Source organism: Cynocephalus volans, chromosome 1 (genome assembly GCF_027409185.1).
Source record: "Cynocephalus volans isolate mCynVol1 chromosome 1, mCynVol1.pri, whole genome shotgun sequence".
Lineage (NCBI taxonomy): Eukaryota > Metazoa > Chordata > Mammalia > Dermoptera > Cynocephalidae > Cynocephalus > Cynocephalus volans.
The window spans coordinates 50,313,055-50,331,493 of record NC_084460.1 but is presented as its reverse complement, the minus strand read 5'-3'; the positions used below and the strand labels follow the sequence as shown (position 1 = coordinate 50,331,493).

The following is an 18,439-nucleotide window of genomic DNA, read 5'->3' as shown; positions in this document are numbered from 1 at the left end:
GGCCTGAGAGTCTTCATTTCTAACAGACATCCGGGTGAGTAGATATAGCTACTGTCTTTGACTTTTAATGTCCCTTAATCTCCTTACCCTCCCTTGTTCTTGAATTAAGCATTTTTCAGCTTAAACTCATTTCCTCACCCCTCCTTCATCTCTGCAGGCATTTACAGGTCTGAGGGAGACAAAATGTATAGACCCACTGTGCTATTAACCTAACAGCTTTCCTACTTAAAATAGGATCTCTGGTTTGAACTGAATGGATCCTGTGAAGGTCATCTAGTTCCTGAATCTGGTTGTAGATCAGAATCACCTGAAGAGCATTCTTCCTGGAGGCTGTCTCCAGAATTCTGGACCAGAATCTCATTCCATTTTGTTTATTATTACTCTTCCCTAGAAAGAAAAGTATAATAAAATGGAGCACATGTCTGTAGCTTCTGTCCAGTGAATATTGAATGAGTGTCCTTGGGTCTATGTGATCTCACAAGTCCGCTATTTGTAATTGTCAGAGAAAGTGAAGAAAGCATTAGAGCGTTTGTGAAGCTGACGTTTACTTAACACAGGCATGCATTAACTTTTCCTTTTTGTTTTTTATCATTACTAGCCCACTGTTTTATATACGGCTCTTTCGTGGTCTCATCGTAATCATGGAGTTCTTTGCTTATTTGTAAAATGGATGTGAGGGGGTGGGGAGTGCTTACTGACTGTATTCTAGAATTCAGAGCACCTAGGTGAGAAAGATTTCTGATTCCTTGGTATCATGCCTTATCTACTTGATAGGTTGTTGTGCCTGACTCACAGTATGGACTTATTAAACGTTACAAGCTATTTTTATTATTGATTTCCTTTGTCAGTGGATTGATTCATTCCTAAAGCACTGGTACGCATGCTGTGTGTTAGGCATTGTTCTAGTTTCTGGGGCAGCAACAGTGAACAAGATGGGAGTAAACTCTTGTTCTCATGGAACTTATTTCTGTGGAGATTCTGAGCAGGTAAATGGATATCTCAGTCTAAGGAGACGGACAGTAAACAAATGCTCATAAGGTTTATGTGAGCTGTTAAGGGCTGTGGAGAAAAGTAAGGGGGCAACAGTTCTGGAAGTAGACATTTGATGAGAGACTTCAATGAAATGAAGGACTGAGCTACACACAGTAGCCTAATGGCGGAAGAGCCTAGTAGCAGAAACAGGAAGTGCAAAGGCCTGTGGGACTTGTTTGAAGTAAGGGAGGAGTCTTGTGTGGCTGGTTTGCCATAGACAATAAGAGGAGATGACATTAGAAGTGGTCATGGTCCACATTCTGAGACTTCATAGACCTGTCTGCTCAGGTAGGAGTTTGAAGTGTTTTTGAACTGAGTTGGGGAGCCAAGGGGGGCTTCTGTACCAACGTCCAACACGTTTGTTAAGGTGATCGCTGGCTGCAGTATTGAGAATGGACCATTGTAGGATAAGGCAGAAGTGGGGATACCATCAGGAGACCCTGTTGCACATAATCCAGGGGGGAGGGAATTATGGTTTGACCAGATGGTGGTGGTAGAGGTGGTGAGCAGTGACTTTGAAGTAAGAGCCTACAAAATGTGCTGATGGGTTTTCAGAAAGAACTGTGTAAATGATTATGCCAACACTTTTGGCCTGAGCAATTGGCAGGATGGGGGAGGTCTGTGAGAATAAATTTGGGAGGTGGGAGTGGGGAGGGATCAGAGTTTCAGTTTGGAGCATGCTAAAATTGAGGTGCCTCTCAGATAACCAGATGGAGATGTTGCGTAAAGGTAAGATATTTAAGTCTGGAGCTCAGGGGAGAGTTCTGGCCTGGAGATGGATATTTGGGAGTCCTCATCCTGTGAATGGTACTGAAAGCCAAGAGACTGGATGAACTTGCCTAGAGGAGTGATACAGAGAAGTGTAGTGCGAGGCCTGAGCCCAGGGCACTCCTTTAGCAGGAGGAAAGAAGAGGTCCTGTTTTGGATGTGTGAGGATTGAGATGCCCAGCAGACAGTTCTGGGAGATCCTAAGCAGATTACTTGATACCTGAGTCTGGCAGTCAGAGGAGAGGTTAGGGCAGAAGATGCATTTTGAGTTATTCAAATCAAGATGTTTAGAGCTGAGGCACTGGATGAAAGTTCCTACAAAGGATGTTAGTGGAGAAGGGGAGCATCCAAGAACTCATTCTTGGGGCACCCCAGACACTCAAATGGGGGAAAATGAGGTCGATGTAGTAGAGAAGGGTAAGGTGGGTCAGCTAATGAAGTGGGAGGTAACCCTGGAAACTAAGTGAAGAAAGGGAGTATAAGAAGTGGTGGTCAGCTTTGCATGCAAGTTAAGATGAGGGTGGAATTGAGTGCTGGACTTGGCAACAGTAGGGGTCAGCCAGGAGCCTGACAACATGGGGATAAAAAAGCCCAATGGGAATGGGCTCAGGGGAGGTCGAGAGTGGGAGCAGAGATGACTGGTGTGGACAGTTCTTCTGAAGCTTTTCTGTTACAAGGGGAGGTGCAAGATGGGGTCATGGCTTGAGGCAGTTATGGGGTGAGGTAGCAGGTTTCCAGGAGGCTGTACATGGACGGAAGAGAAGATGAAGCAGAAAGATGAGTCAGTTTAGGAGTGAAGTTTGAGTGCGTGAGAGGAGGTGGGATGCAGTGTACGAGGGGAGAGGCTGGCCTTTCGGGAAAAGCCCCCCCACCTGTACCTTGCGTATAGCAGGTGAGAATACTCCTCTATTATCTGCTTCATTTTGACAAAAAGTGTAAAATTCTGTGTTGTGGAGGGAGGCCTTTTCATTAGGGAGCTATAACTGCCTAATATAACAGCACTTTGAAGCAGGGGACTTTGTTTAAATTAAAGATTTTTTTTTTTCTTTTCAGGCATCATGGAGAGATCTAAAGAAAACTGCATTTCAGGGCCTGTTAAGGTAAACTGAATAATCTGTAACCTCCATCACACTTACAAAACTCACTTGGAGACTGGTCTCATATCTGGAATTCTTTCCACCTTTACTTTGGATTCTAACTTTAGATTCCTTACCACAGTCCTGGCTATGAATTAGTCACTTTTCTCGGTAATCAGTAACATTTTGCTGATTCTCTCACTGTAACTTTTTGGTTCTGCCATGTCTTACAGTTAGCTGTTAAGGTATCTGTATTCCTCCACTGTATGTAGAATAATAGTAGTAATGTACCCAACAGGAACCCAAAACTTGCCTGTACTTTTTTGCTTGCCTGAAATTAATTTCTTTGGCCTAGTTTGTTCTGGTCATGATTCAGGGAATGGTACACTGAGAGGAATGAATGTCAAGTTGCATTTTAGTGAATGTATTCTGGGAACCTAATCTGAGTCAGGCTCTGTGTCAGATGCAGGGATTACAGTGGCAAAAAGCATATGGTCTTTGACTCTGAAGAATTTAGAGCCCCTTTAGGGAGGTGTGTGAGCCAATACCATGCCTTATAATATATAATAGGACCTGAGTAGTCCTGAGGAGAAGTGCTCAATTCAGATGAGGATAGGCTGGAATCCAGGAATGCTTCCCCAGGAAAAGAGCCCTGGCTCTTAGCATTTAGTGAATATTGGTAGAACCCTTGGTCAGTGAGTCTCTAATACAAAGATTATCCCAGGTTTTTTCCGTTTAGGAAATAAGTATAAAAATATATTGCTTGATTGTTATTTTTTGGCTTGTTTTTAGAAGTCTCCATTGTCAGATAAGTGGATACTTACCTTTTTATTGGCTAGAAGTATAAAATGACCAATCAGAAAAAGGCTACTATAAGTCGTTGTATTTGATTCTCAATCCCTATGATAATGATTATTAGAAAAATTTTTCTATGTTTAAATTTTTTTTTAATTTGTCATTGCCTGAATGCCTGCTGTGTTGTGGCTGCTGCACTAACTGCAGAAGTAGCTGACTTTGTATTTGGAAGCCTTACACCTTCTTTCTGTAAAGCACTCATGCCGATAAGCTGGTGAGGGGCTTTGGGGCTTCACCTTCCTGCTCTTGCTCCTCATTGACGATGGGCTGTAGAAGTTGGAGGAAGTCTCACCCACCCCCTCATTTTAATTCGGTTAGCTCAGGGTCTTAGAGTTGACTACGTAAGCTTGTAACACACTACTTGCAGGCATAGGAATAATACATTTTAGCAATAACTTTTTGAAGAGCCTATGTTTGTTTCTTCACTGTCAAAGTTCTGTTTGCTCAAGTCAATTTGTGTCAGTATTTGGAAAATGAAACATTGGCAATAATAATAATAATCCATTGTAATACGTATATTGTGGAAAATCTAGTGTATACCAAATTTAGACTGTCTTCCAAAACTTCTTAACTTGAAGATAACCACTGTTGAACATTTTGACATATTTCAGTCTTTTTTCCTAAACATATATATTATCAAATTTCAATGGAATTGGGATTTTGGTATAAAGTTTTTGTATTTTAGCTTTTTGCTAAATAACAGTTTAGAAGTATATTCCCAAGTCATTGAGAATTCTTAGGAAGTGTTTAATATCTCCCTCATTGGATGAGATTTTAGTTAATGAACATTTGTTAATGGAACATGATGTTTTTAGGGGTGAGTTGGGGGTTGGTTGTTAGAAGGTATCATTCAGGTATTCCTTTCTGCCATATACTGACTATATCCCCTGGAAGTGCTGATTAAAATAAAATAGCTTTTCCTTGTCCGTCTATTATTAGTAAGGTTCATTTTATTGCTATATTAGAAAACAAACTATGAAATTCTCAAAATATGGACAAAAGATGAATGAAGACCACAAAGTTTATTTTCCTTCCCAATCTAGGCTATAATTCCACTTGGTGATGGACCAAAACGTGTTCCAGTGACTCAGCAATTTCCTTCTCAGAACCTATTATCTGCAAGTAGTGGCCAGGCTCAGCGGGTCTTGTGTCCTTCAAACTCCTCCCAGCGTGTTCCTTCGCAAGCACAAAAGCTTGTCTCCGGTCATAAACAGAATCAGAACCAGAAGCAGTTGCAGGCAACCGGCGTACCTCATTCTATCTCCAGGCCACTGAATAACACCAAAAAAAGTGAGCAGCCCCAGCCATCAGCACCTGGTAAACCAGCTTTTTGAGACTCATTGGATAGTCATTTGTTCTAGTTTTGTTTTTTTTTTTTTTTAAAAAAAGGCAAGAGTATAGACTTGCATTTACTTTGGAGCCCTAGCTTTACATCATTTCTGTTGAGGACAGAGGGAAAATATGTCTAAGTTGAAGTAATAATGTCTACTGTGGGCCAGGCCTGTGCTAAAAATACAGTCATGATGCCCATCCTCTTGGAAGAGCTGGGCAACCAGGGAGGACACAGCACCAGTCTTAAGTCCTATTTATTGCTTATTGTGGGTTGGGACATAGGGTGCTTGTAGCTGCCTACATTTGAGGAACTGAAAAGTCCCAAAGTTTTGGCAAGTGGGGGAAATCTGGAGAAGCAGACAAGCTGAGGCAGGCTGGGGCGAGGTCACCATGGGCACTGCTGGCCCTGTTAAGGAGTGAGGCTTCATCTCCAGTGTATTGGAAAGTTGTTGAAGGTTTTTTGCACAGAGAAGGGACTGCTTTGCCTTTCAGAAAGCTTAGTCTGGATGTATTGAATGAATTGGACAATAGCAGAGCTGGATCTGTGGTTACCAGATAGGGGGTTGAGGTCAGAGATGGAAGTGACCTGACCTGGGTGGAGCAGTGTGTGTGCTCATAGTTATTACTTACCAGCTGTTGTGTGCTTACTCATAGCAGGCTCCTCCGAGATGCAGGAGTGCTTCCTCCTTCATCCATGTTGTCTCATTCAGTTCTCATAAGCTCTTTATGACAGTAGCCAGAGTTATTAACTCAGTTTTACAGAGGAGAAAGCTAAGACTCAGAAGCAGTTAACACCCAGAGACATAGCCAGGATGGAGAGGTGTGGACTCAATTGAACTAGGCCATAAATTGGACCTGAATGATGAATAAAGAGGAGTTAGGGACGGTGGTTATATTGACGATATTAACTGAGATAGTGGACCATGAGGGGAAAAAAATCTGTTTGAACCTGCATTCAAATATCTGAGCAGAGCATACTATTAGAGTTTGAAGTGTCAGAGATAGACAGGTAGAAATGGCCCAAGTGTTCTCATGGCTAATGAAATAGTTACTCTAGCCTGTTACATAACTGGTTTATTGTACATCTTGCTGAATTGGTGGTTTCTATTTTATATTTCCCCTTGGTGGCTAATACAGTGAGTGGAAGGTGGCTGGCTTATGTTTTGTTACATGTTGTTGATAATTTGTATGTAGTGAATGGACAGTGGCTGGCCCAACTTGGGGTGGGGGTGGGGGAAAGTGAATGACGAGGTGGTAGCTTGTCATGGATGGGAGAATTGGTAATTCTTCCCTAGAAGTTCTTTTGGCAACTGAGGCTTCAGGGAGCATCTGCATAGTCTGTCTTTAAACTATTGGAGGAGGGCCTAACTATAAACATGTCTGCTCACCTTTACTCTAGAAATTCTGTAAAAAGTTCACATGTTGAGAGGTAGGTTAGGGTGTAGTATTTTTTTTTTTTTTTTCTGTAAAGAAAACTAAAACTCAGATTTATATAGTTTTTGACATACTGTTAATATTTTGGTGGCCATTCATCTCTATTCACAGCTTTTTAACTTATACTATATAGTTATTCTAAAAACAGGTTTTTAACTTATTCCATATAGGAGATAATCCTGAAAAGGAACTAGCATCAAAACAGAAAAATGAAGAATCAAAAAAGTAAGCTTTCTTATTTACAAAGTTCTGTACTTATTCTATTAGAATACCATTTCATTGCAAATTTAGTTATGGGAACTCTTAAAAAAAAATAGGCCTTTATTTTCAATTAAATGTTTCCAGATTTCCAATCTTTAAACAAAATTCCTTCTCTTTTTTAATGATGGATGTTTACTAAGGACAAAGAAATTTTTCTTTTTTTAATTGCTTTTGAAATTTAGAAAAAGCATGTATGAATCTGTTAGAGATGTGTAAAAGTTCCCTTCTACCATCAGAAGTAACCATACACATGGTTTACATATGCTTCCATGCCTCTTAAAATTCCTGTACAAAAGTACAAGTTTTTAAAACAAGTCATGTTGCAGAAGTATATACACATGTATGACTGCATAGCAATGACAATATTAATATATTATTGTATTTGTTCTTTATTATAAAGGTTGGCTGTATCTTACCTGCTGTCAGTTTTCTTTTTTTCTTTATTTTACTTCTCATTATACATTGTAGTTGATTTTCATGCCCCTTTACCCATTTCTCTCCACCCTCTCCCCTCCCACATCATATCTGTTCACTTGACTTAAATAGTTCAAGGGATTTTTGTGGTTATTCTGTCTTCTTTCCACCTCACATTCTCTGCTGTCAGTTTTATAAAAGCCTGCTCTCAATCTCTGAACTGTCTGGACTCCAGAATGTACGAGGAGGGGCCAGGGATGAACCCACACACTTTCTGCTTTTAGGTGCCTACTGCAGGCTTTCTAAGACCCTAAGAATCCAATGGTTCTTGTGCCCCCACTGGCCTGGGGTGTCTATCCTGCTTCCATTAATAATAGAGGCTCCTTGTTCACCACCAGAGTGGTTTTCCACCCCGGAGACTAATAACATCTCTGGGGATGGAAGGAGGAGGATGTAGTTTGAAAGAAACCCACAGGTGGTCCTGAAGTATTCTCCCCTCTCCAGTTATCTTTTTTTTTTTTTTTTAATGGGAGGAGGATGTAGTTTGAAAGAAACCCACAGGTGGTCCTGAAGTATTCTCCCCTCTCCAGTTATCTTTTTTTTTTTTTTTAATGGTCTTAAGTGTTGTTAATAGGTCTGTACTCCTGAGTAGGGTACACTTTTGGGACATTTCCCATCGAATGTTTCAGCTGTAATAAATCCAAGATTGTTCCTTGTCACCAGCTGGTATCACTAATGGCAGCTGGGGAAGTAAGGGTTTGATGTTTGTGGCATCACTAATGGTTATTGGCTTGGTTCTTGTTGAGGGTGTATATTGCGTACAATTTTGAATACAGAATTACTTATAGAATGTGCCTACTACCTATTTCATCGATAAATTACCAGAAACTATTTGTTTTCTTCACATTTTAAAATGTTCAAATTTTTTCCTAGAAGGCAGTGGGCCTTGGAAGATTTTGAAATTGGTCGACCTCTGGGTAAAGGAAAGTTTGGTAATGTTTATTTGGCAAGAGAAAAACAAAGCAAGTTTATACTGGCTCTTAAAGTGTTATTTAAAGCTCAGCTGGAGAAAGCAGGGGTGGAGCATCAGCTCAGAAGAGAAGTAGAAATACAGTCCCACCTTCGGTGAGTTTTCAGATTGACGTTCACAGGAATGGTGCATGGAACTTGAAGTTCCTGAGTTAAGAGTGTGAACTTCTTAGAGGGCCTACTTCATAGTACCACAAGTGGGGTTCTGGGGGTGGGGGTTCATGTGAAATACCACTGGATTTAACATGAGGGGTTTGTTTGTTTTTTAGTGCTCTGGTCTTCTACCAACTCTGAAGCCAGGTGTTTATCTTTTGTGGCAGGCATCCTAATATTCTCAGACTGTATGGCTATTTCCATGATGCCACCAGAGTTTACTTAATTCTAGAATATGCACCGCTTGGAACAGTCTACAGAGAACTTCAGAAACTTTCCAAGTTTGATGAGCAGAGAACTGCTACTGTAAGTTTTCATTTATCCAGACTAATTCTGTTTCCTTCATGCCTGTCCTTCTCAGCAGTGTACCTTTCTTTGTAGCACAGTCAGTTTTCTCTTAATGGAAAAATAGCTTAATAGGATCACATATTGGAAATGGAAACAGTGAAATAGCTTAGTTGCACCATGTGTACGGATACGGATAAAATCAGGTATCAGGTAGAATGTTGTGTTTCTATAGACATTTTTCTGTGGAGATGTATATAGTTGCCCTCTTTTAACAAATTTTATTTTAGAATAGTTTGTTACATAGAAATTGTGAAGATAGTACAGAGTTCTCATATACCCCTCACCTGATTTCCCTTATTAACGTCTTGTGTTAGTACAGTACCTTTGTCACAACTAATGAACCAATATTGATACATAACTGTTAACTGAAGTCCACGCTTCATTCAGATTTCCTCAGGTTTTTCTCATGATTAGGATTATGGGTTTTTGAGAAGATCAGAGGTAAAGTGCATTCTCCTCATATGGCAAAGATGCATTCTCTTAATATAATTTATCACCGTAGGTGTTAAACTTGATCACTTGATTGAGATAGTGTCTGTCCGGTTTCTCCACTTTACAGTTACTACTGTAAGTACTGTAACTAGTTACTACTGTTACTGCTAAGTTAGTATTCTCCTCCCTTTCTATACTGTATTCTTTCAGAGTTACTATGCAGAGCCCACACTTAAGGAGTGGGGAGTGGAGGAAGTAGCTACATAAATTATTTGAAATTCTGTACCAGATTTATCTATTCTCCTTTATTTATTGAATCATTTATTTAGAAATGTGGACTCATGGATAATTTTATGCTTTGAGTTATAATCCAATACTACTTTATATTGTTGCTCAAATTGTTCCAGCTTTAGCCACTGGGGGGAGCTCTTTTACAGTTTCTATGTAAACCATTATTGTAGGGTGTAGTTTTTTTTTTTTTTTTAAAGCACTCCTTTACTTTCTGGTACAAGATGTTTAAGCCTTGTCTCGCATATTTCCTGCTCTGGTCCTAAAATCAACCATTTCTCCAAGGAGCCCTAGTTCCTTTTATTGGAGAAAGTTGTTAGAAACTAAGATCTGGGCGCTTGGTGTGCACATTGCTACTGGGGTGTCATTACTTCTAGGATCTCTCAGCTGACAGAGCAAGGGAATGTGTGTATAACTGTATTTGTAAATATTTATCCATTTATATCTATGTTAAGTAAAACATGAGCTTGTACTGATGTTTTCAACTTGAATCCATTGCTACATGGATCATTCCAACCTCACCCCTTGCTCTGTAAACTGCCATTCCAACAGTGCGAAATCTGGATTTCACACCTCACCATCCGTTCACTTAATTACTCAATTCCAGTGTACATGTATAATGGCACTGAGATTGTTAACTGCTTGCCACTGTGGGAAACAACTTTGTAAACCAGATTGCTTACGTGCAGTTCCTCTTGTCTTTGTTTTAAAGACTCCACTCACTTCCAGAGTTATTAGGTCAACACTCCCTCCACCCCACCCCCACACACCCTTGGTGAGGTTGTTTCCTGCATTTGCAGCAGTTAGATTCTTTTGTTACAGTCTGCATTCTATCCTGGGATCCCCTGACCTCCTAAATGTTTTTCTTTTAAATTTGCATACACTAAGACTCACTTTTTGTGCTGTAAAGTTTTATGGATTTTGACAAATGCATAATGTCATGTATCCACCATTACAGTACCAGACAGAATAGTTTCACTGCTCAAAAAAAAAAAATCCTGTCTCACCTACTCAACTCCCTTTCCCTAATCTCTGGCAACCACTGATCTGTTTACTGTCTCTGTTCATTTGCCTCGTGCAGAATATCATAACTGGAATCATGAGAGCATGTAGTGTTTCTAGACTGGCTTTTCATTTAGCAATGTGCATTTAAGATACATCTGTATCTTTTGGGAGCTTAGCAGCTCATTTCTTTTTCATCACTGAATAATACATTATATGGATGTACCTCAGTATATCCATTCATCTATTGAAGGGCATTTTGGTTGCTTCTAGGTTTTGGTGATTACAAATAAAGATGCTCTAAACATCTGCATGCAGGTTTTTGTGGAGACATGTTTTCAGATCAGTTGGGCAAATACCTGGAAGTTCTATGGCTGGCTTGTATGGTAGAAGACTTTGTTTAGCTTTGTAAGAAACCGTCGAAAGTGGAGGTACCATTTTTTGCATTCCCATCAATCAATGGGAGGTCACATTGTTCCTCATCTTTGCCAACAGTTGATCTGTTTTGGATTTTTGTCATTCTAATAGGTATATAGTGGCATCTCATTGTTAATTTGCAGTTTCCTAATGACATATGGTTATTTGCCATCTGTATATCATCTTTGAGGTGTCTGAAATCTTTTGCCCGTTTTTTAATTGGGTTTTTGTTTTCTTGTTTAAGAGTTCTTTATGTATTTTGATTACAGGTCCATTGCCACATGTGTTTTGCAAATGTTTTCTCCTATTCTGTGGCGTGTCTTTTCATTCTCTTACCTGTGTCTTTCAAAGGCAGTTTTTAATCTTAATAAAGTCCCACATCTCATTTTCTTTCATGATTGTGCTTTTTGTGCTACTTTTTTTCTTGAATAAAACTACTTGTTTTAAGAAGCTGAAGAGTTTAATTTAGGCTGTTTCTCCTTGAATCAGCAGATCATGGGCCTGTTGAGTAGTGGTTACTATGGTTTGTTCTGTGTTTTGGAGATCTCTGGATAGTGTATACATTAGTTTTCTTTCTTCTGGCATTAACTTAAATGATGTTCAGTATCTGAACTCACACCAGTACTGGTGAACGACCCTCTGGGCTTGTCTTTGCAAAAGTGACATAGTATTTTAAGCTTAAATGTTTGATAAGGAGATCTGATAAGGAGATCTATCCCTACTTAATTTAAATATTAGCTAAACAAATCAGTTTCTTATTTAATTGACAGTATTCCTTATGAATTCATCTATTGAGCCAACTTTCTCTTACAGATCAGTAAGGAAATCTATGCTCATTAGTGATAGTGACTCTCCCTAAGGTAGTACTATTTCACCTCTTTTTTCTTGTAGTCTTGCTCTTATGGTGGGATGTAGTTTTGTTTTGGGCCAGTTAATCTTTTTCTTCAGTTTCTGACATTGATATCCTTCTTAAAAAGGTTTTATCCCATGCCAAGATTAGAAAGTGTAGATATTATACTACTACTCCATTTTCTTCCTTTACATCTAAGATTTCAATCCAGATGGAATTTATTTTGGTGTAAGCAGATAGCTGTTTGAAAGAAAATGAAAGATTGGTTCTTTCTTGATGCCTTAGTAGTTAGAATGAATACACACGCCTGTTTTCCTTTTCAGGTAAGTTCAGATAAAGTTACTTGTAGAGAAATGTTAGGGACCTTTACATATCCACAACCTGACAACCATGTGAGGTGTGGAGGAAGTGGGTGCCAGAGCTTTGATGGAACTAATAGTTTCTCTTCTGGAGCTGATTTGAGTAGCGCAGGGAAAATCCTTGGCCCTCTGGAATTTTAATGTGTGCAGTTAAAGCATCAGTAACTCAAAGTTGGTGTAGTTGAGGAGCAGCTTTCCTTATATTTACCTTTAGTTTATTGTGGTCTAAATTTTGATCTCTGGCTTTGGGCTAAAAGAATGAAAAACGTCCTTCCTGACAGTGACATATTTCGTTTCTGCTCATTTGTTTAGTATACCTTTCTGGTGTAAAATAATGCTCAGCAATTACTTTGGGAAATAAACTCTTAAACTTTAGGTGGAAGGGCCGGCCCATGTCTCACTTGGGAGAGTGTGATGTTGATAACACCAAGGCCGTGGGTTTGGATCTCTATATAGGGATGGCCAGTTAGCTCACTTGGGAGAGCGTGGTGCTAACAATACCAAGTCAAGGGTTAAGATCCCCTTACCGGTCATCTTTAAAAAAAAAACAAAAAAAAAAAACAACTTTAGGTGGAGCTAAATATATTCTTTCAGTATACTAATATTTCTTATCAAAATGTTAAAACGAATTCTGAACTTGCTTGATAAATCTTAAGCTGAGATGGGGATAGAAAATTCTGTCTTAAAAAAAGAGTTACTGGGCCAGCCTGTGGCTCACTCGGGAGAGTGTGGTGCTGATAACACCAAGGCCGCAGGTTCGGATCCCATATAGGGATGGCTGGTTGGCTCACTGGGTGAGCGTGGTGCTGACAACACCAAGTTAAGGGTTAAGATCCCCTTACCGGTCATCTTTAAAAAAAAAAAAAAGTTACTTTGGTTTCCTTAAGTTACTAACAAAAGGATTGACTTTTTTTCTTTTCTACTTTTATGCTAATGAACTAGTATACCCCCAAATTTAACATGCCATTTAATGTCAGTGCAACTGCTTTTTAATTTGTTTGCTGTTCAGTATAATTTCCTCCTGATATTGAAGTAAATTTTTAGCTTCAAACAAATTCTTTAGTTACAGAATGATCTTATTTTTAAAAAATGGGAATCGTACTTGAAAGGTTTTTAAAAACATTTTTTCTTTAAAAAAAAAAAAGGGACATTGTTTACACATTTGAATCCCTAATTTGTAGCAGTTCCTCAGCATTGTCTAAGTTCATGGCTGGTGGGCCACAAATTGCCATGTGGGGATGTAGTTATGCTCATCATCAGTGTCTCTCAATACCACATCACTATATTAGCAAGGAGATAACTAGGTGCTGAATAACTTATATTTCATGCTAACCTCTATAAATGAGTTCAATTGATTTTTGTAGACTCATGCATCATTTCAACAATGTTTGCTTTAAAACCAGTAAAACATATTTAAAATCTCTGGGCTTCCTTTCAGGAGAGATGTCTAACATTAACTTGTATTATATAAAAGCTAAAACAGGCTTTCAATACTTTCTTTTAATAGTATATCACAGAATTGGCAAATGCCCTGTCTTACTGTCATTCGAAGAGAGTTATTCATAGAGACATTAAGCCAGAGAACCTCCTTCTCGGATCAGCTGGAGAGCTTAAGATTGCAGATTTTGGGTGGTCGGTACATGCTCCATCCTCCAGGTATGTGTCTTTAGAGGTGGAGGTTGTTTGGTTTAGCAAAATCCTTGGGGGCTAATCATGAGTTAAATATAAAATATTTAAGTGTAGATTTTGCACTAAGTTGGGGCAGGTGACTGACCCAGAAATACTTTGGAGTAATTTAGGCCTGATAAACTGTCTTCAGGAAAAGTCTATTGTGCAACCATTCTGGGCTACTTATAGCATTCTAGGCCTAGGGTTGAAGATGCTTAATATCCTAAGAGGCAATGAAGGGGGTGAATAAGTCAACAGATGTGACAAGTATATGGCAGAGGTGAAGTGTAGAATGGGAACCCATAATTTAATGGTGTTGTGGAGATTCCACCTGCTTCCTGGACAAGGAGATGGGGAGAGATTTCAGAGGACAGCACATACAGAGATCTAGAGATGACAGCACAGTACTTTGGGGAAGTTTGAAAACTGAATTGGTTTGGATAGAGCTTTGAGGGTAGTGGTTAGGGATTCTCTTTGGTCTGCTTTTGTCAACAGTAGGAATAGTTTTTCCTTTCTCAGCTTAAAATTGAAGCAGAGATATCAATCTAATGAAACAATTTAAATCTTAGGTGAACTTTCTAAACAAGAGCTAAAATATTCTCTACTGGTTTAAATAAGCTTGCAACTTCATGTGAGGTGGGGCATTTTAAAGCATACATCTACTGATTAAGATTTGTCAGCTTTGGAGGAGGATGTAAAAAATTATAGCCAGGCGACTTAAAAATAAAGCCAGTTTAAAAAAAAAATTGTACAGCATTCTCCCCTTGTCCATGGTTTTGCTTTCTGCTGTTCCAGTTATCTGTTGTCAGGTGCAGTCTGAAAACACTCCAGTACTTAAGAGACCACATTCGTATAACTTATTACAGTATAGTTATTCTATTAATTATTCATCTATCATTGTGCCCAATTTATAAGTTAAACTTTATCATAGATATGTATGTATAGGAAAAAACACAGTATATGTGGGGTTTGGTACTACCTGAGGTTTCAGGCATCCACTGGGAGTCTTGGAATATGTCCCCTATATGAAGGGGGGACTACTACATAGCCCAAAGTAGATGTGGGAAGAAAACCCTTTGTTTTTGTTATAGCACCCTAATTGTTTCTAGCAGTGCCTTGAATCTGCTCTTGCAGTCTCTTTTTTTCAAAAACTGGTTGTCATTACTGGGAACTGTCACCTGGGAAGACAAAGAATCGTAGGCTCACGGAATCACAGGCCTTAACCTGTCCAATGGCGTCATCGTGATAGAAAAGATAGCTTATTGCTGTCTGAAAAGACCATTTATGTAACTGTTGTTGGCCACTCATCCTGCATCCCAAGTGTGAATAACCATAATAGTTTCCCGGCTATTATCTCCATCATTTGAGAACCCCTGATCTAGTCTGTGTTCTCATCTCAATGGAGATGAGGGTTAGATGTCTAGAGAGGTAGCTCCTTAATCCCAGATTATGACTGATTTGAGCGAATGTTTGTGTGCTCACTGGGCACCAGGCATGGAAAGCGCTGACAGTGAGCAGCAGAAGCAAAGCAACAGCCAGCCTGTGCAGTCTGCTCCTCGCTTGCCGTCTGCTGCCACAGCTTTTTTTCTAACCTTTTCTATAAAAACCTAAATGGATAGAAATGCTGAGTTGGTAGTAGATAGCATACCGGTCTATACAATGCCAACATTCAACAGTTTTTCCCATTTTTAAAAATTTTTTAAATTTTTAAAATTTTTATTTTTTATTTTTCCTTAAAAGATGACTGGCAAGGGGATCTTAACCCTTGACTTGGTGTTGTCAGCACCATGCTCACCCAGTGAGCTAACCGGCCATCCCTCTTTGGGATCCGAACCCGTGGCCTTGGTGTTATCAGCACCGCACTCTCCCGAGTGAGCCACAGGCCGGCCCAGTTTTTCCCATTTTTGCCATATTGACTGCACCTACTTTTTGGTGAACATTCGATAATAAGTTGCAAACATCGTGATGCCTCATCCTTAAGCACTACAGTATGCATCTCCTAAAGATAAAGATGTTCTCCTATATAATCACATTCCTAAGAAAATTAACAGCACTGTTAATATTTAGTTCATGTTAACTTTCCCCAGTGATCCACAAAATTTTATAGCTGATTTTTGAAATCAGAACCCAACCAAGAAGGTCTATATTGTATGAGCTGTCTCCCTGGTTTTAATCTAGATCAGTCCCTCCACATTTTAAATGGATTTTTCTGATTGTGGTGTCATTTAACTTGGACTTTTATCCTCTTTATTTACTGAAAACTGAAATGTAGGTCTAAGGGCCTGAAGAGATTTAGGTTAAATATTTTTGGCAAGAATATTTCATAGGCCGCCCTCAATTTCCGTATCTTTTGTACCAGTGATCTATCAGAAGGCAGCATGTGTATGACCCCAAAGCTAATGCCTCAACAGTGGGACAATTTCTAGTTTCTTCTCACTAATGTCACCTGGCTCTTAAACTCCTTAGCATATCTATAATACATAAAAAATATAGAGAGAACTCCAAATTGTATTATAGTGTTACATTCAGTTTCTTACATTCTGGATCATTCAAGGAGGTTCTGGAGTTGGGCAGAGTTTTGCGGGTGAAGCTCAGTTGCTAGCAGTGTGATCTTACACATGTCTCTCAATATGCTTCCTATCTAAGAGTGGGGATTTTTGATAGTACCTACTTCACATATCAGGATCTGGCCAAGGGGAAACAATCAATGTCAGTGTAATCGCTAATCAATTTTAGCAGCTGTCGTGATAATACCAGAAGCACATCAACCTGAGCCTCCCTCTGTTTAGGAGAACCACTCTCTGTGGCACCCTGGACTACCTGCCCCCCGAGATGATTGAAGGCCACATGCATGATGAAAAGGTGGATCTGTGGAGCCTTGGTGTTCTGTGCTATGAATTTTTAGTTGGGAAGCCTCCTTTTGAGGCAAACACATACCAAGAGACCTACAAAAGAATATCACGGGTAAGACATAACTGAAAAGGATCTAGTGCTTTTGTGTAAATTCTCGTTATCAGCCTGAACTTTAGGCTAAGGTCTGAATATTTATACTATTTGGTCTGCCTAACCTGTGCTCTGACATATTTTGTCATTTCTTGTACTCCAGGTTGAATTTACCTTCCCTGACTTTGTAACAGAGGGAGCCAGGGACCTCGTTTCAAGACTGTTGAAGCATAATTCGAGCCAGAGGCTAACTCTAAGAGAAGTACTTGAACACCCCTGGATCACAGCAAATTCATCAAAAGCATCAAATTGCCAAAAAAGCAAAGAATCCACTAGCATAGAATCTTAGGAATCATGCAGAGGGAGAAATCTTGAGCCAGGGCTGCTGTATAATCTGTCAGGAACACGCTACTGAAATCTGTTTCACTGTTGACTGTCTGCCTTCAATCTAGAGGAAATGTTGTTTTACTCAGCAGGCAGTGCCTTGGCCTCCCTATTCAGAAAGCTCCACTTCAACAGACATGACACTCTGAGCTCAAAACAGCCATGAGAATTGTGCTGCTTTCACTGGCTCATAAACTGGAGGCAAGGGTGACTGTAGCCACCCCCATAGCACGTGCCTGGTAAGGTGTCCTTGCAGAAGACAAATTTGGAGTCTGGTTATGGAGAAAGTGACCACTTTGCCCTGAGTTGATCAGTTAAAGAGCTGTGCAATAACCTTCCAAGTACCTGAGTGTGTGTGTAACTTATTGGGTGGCCAAGTCTGGTAAAGCTGTTGGAATGAATATGTGATTATTTTAAATGTTAAAATAAAGGCTTTTGTATAGACTCATAATTTTTCTCTTCTGTGGCATCCCCTTAGGAATGCTCTGTGATGTCCAGCACCCCTGTTAATCAGCCTGTGGGTTTCTAGTCCTCCTTATCTCCTAATGAGACTTTATAAAGTAGGAACATGTGCTCTATCCCCATCTTGGGACTTGCTTGGGACCCAGAAGAGCCCATGTGTCTCATAGCAGTGTCTAAATGTTAAAGGCTTATCTTTATTATATTGGAGTTATGGCATGTGTGTACTTTAAATTTGCAAATAAATACATCTATCTGGAGTACACGTGTAATTCTTTCCATCACCTGTCTGGCTTGGAGATGAGGTGCCATGAGTGCAGCAAGTCTGGCCCTCTTCTGGCCTGTTGTATCGAGTGTGCCCTTAATGTGTAAAGTTACATATCTGTTTATACCTGCCAACATTATCTGTTTACTGACTCAAGATACGGTGAACTTGACAATGATAAAGGAAAGGTGGAAGTGTTGAACTTAGAACTAGTAGAAAAGTATGCTTCCATGGCCAACTCTCAGTGCAAGAGATGAGATAGCAGATATGTCGAAAAAATATAAGAAAGTGGCCAACATAAGCTTCTCTAAGGGACAGAGTAGAGAAATTTTAAAACATGGCTGAGTAAAACCTCGGTGGTCAGTCAGCACCCCAGGACAAAGGAGTTTTTGGTTCCCACAGTCTTAGCTGAGCCAACTTTTACATTCCCAAAGTAACATTTCATGTACCATCCACCCAAGCTATAGTTAATGTGATGTGACTAACATCACCAATGATACAGCTAAACTTGGGATGTTCCCCAGACAGAATCCCACATAAGCAAAGAGCGCTCATTGTAGCACGTTAATACACTAGTCACAGTGCTGCTTCGAAACTGTCAGCAAAGATGGCTTACCAGTTGAGGAATAAAAAGTTCATAAACTTTACAAAATGTTTGCTTCATAGAATT

The 18,439-nt window shown here is 39.6% G+C and overlaps 1 protein-coding gene across 1 annotated transcript; it reads left to right on the top strand.

The window, feature by feature from the left end:
• The first annotated feature begins 1,262 nt into the window (after positions 1-1,262).
• Positions 1,263-17,755, top strand: AURKA (aurora kinase A). The gene is made up of 9 exons (XM_063095302.1): positions 1,263-1,320; positions 2,854-2,900; positions 4,775-5,048; positions 6,668-6,722; positions 8,106-8,297; positions 8,522-8,660; positions 13,558-13,706; positions 16,508-16,682; positions 16,825-17,755. The coding sequence occupies exons 1-9, from the start codon at positions 1,263-1,265 to the stop codon at positions 17,008-17,010; spliced, it is 1,275 nt and encodes a 424-aa protein (XP_062951372.1). The 3' UTR covers positions 17,011-17,755.
• The last annotated feature ends 684 nt before the right edge of the window (positions 17,756-18,439 follow it).

What these genes read in the sequence shown, in the direction of transcription:
- AURKA (XM_063095302.1), top strand. Translation starts at nt 1,263, where the DNA reads ATGACATTAGAAGTGGTCATGGTCCACATTCTGAGACTTCATAGACCT. An exon ending in GAAATACAGTCCCACCTTCG is followed by an intron (nt 8,298 to 8,521) that starts GTGAGTTTTCAG and finishes CTTTTGTGGCAG; the next exon opens with GCATCCTAATATTCTCAGAC. An exon ending in GTACATGCTCCATCCTCCAG is followed by an intron (nt 13,707 to 16,507) that starts GTATGTGTCTTT and finishes CCCTCTGTTTAG; the next exon opens with GAGAACCACTCTCTGTGGCA.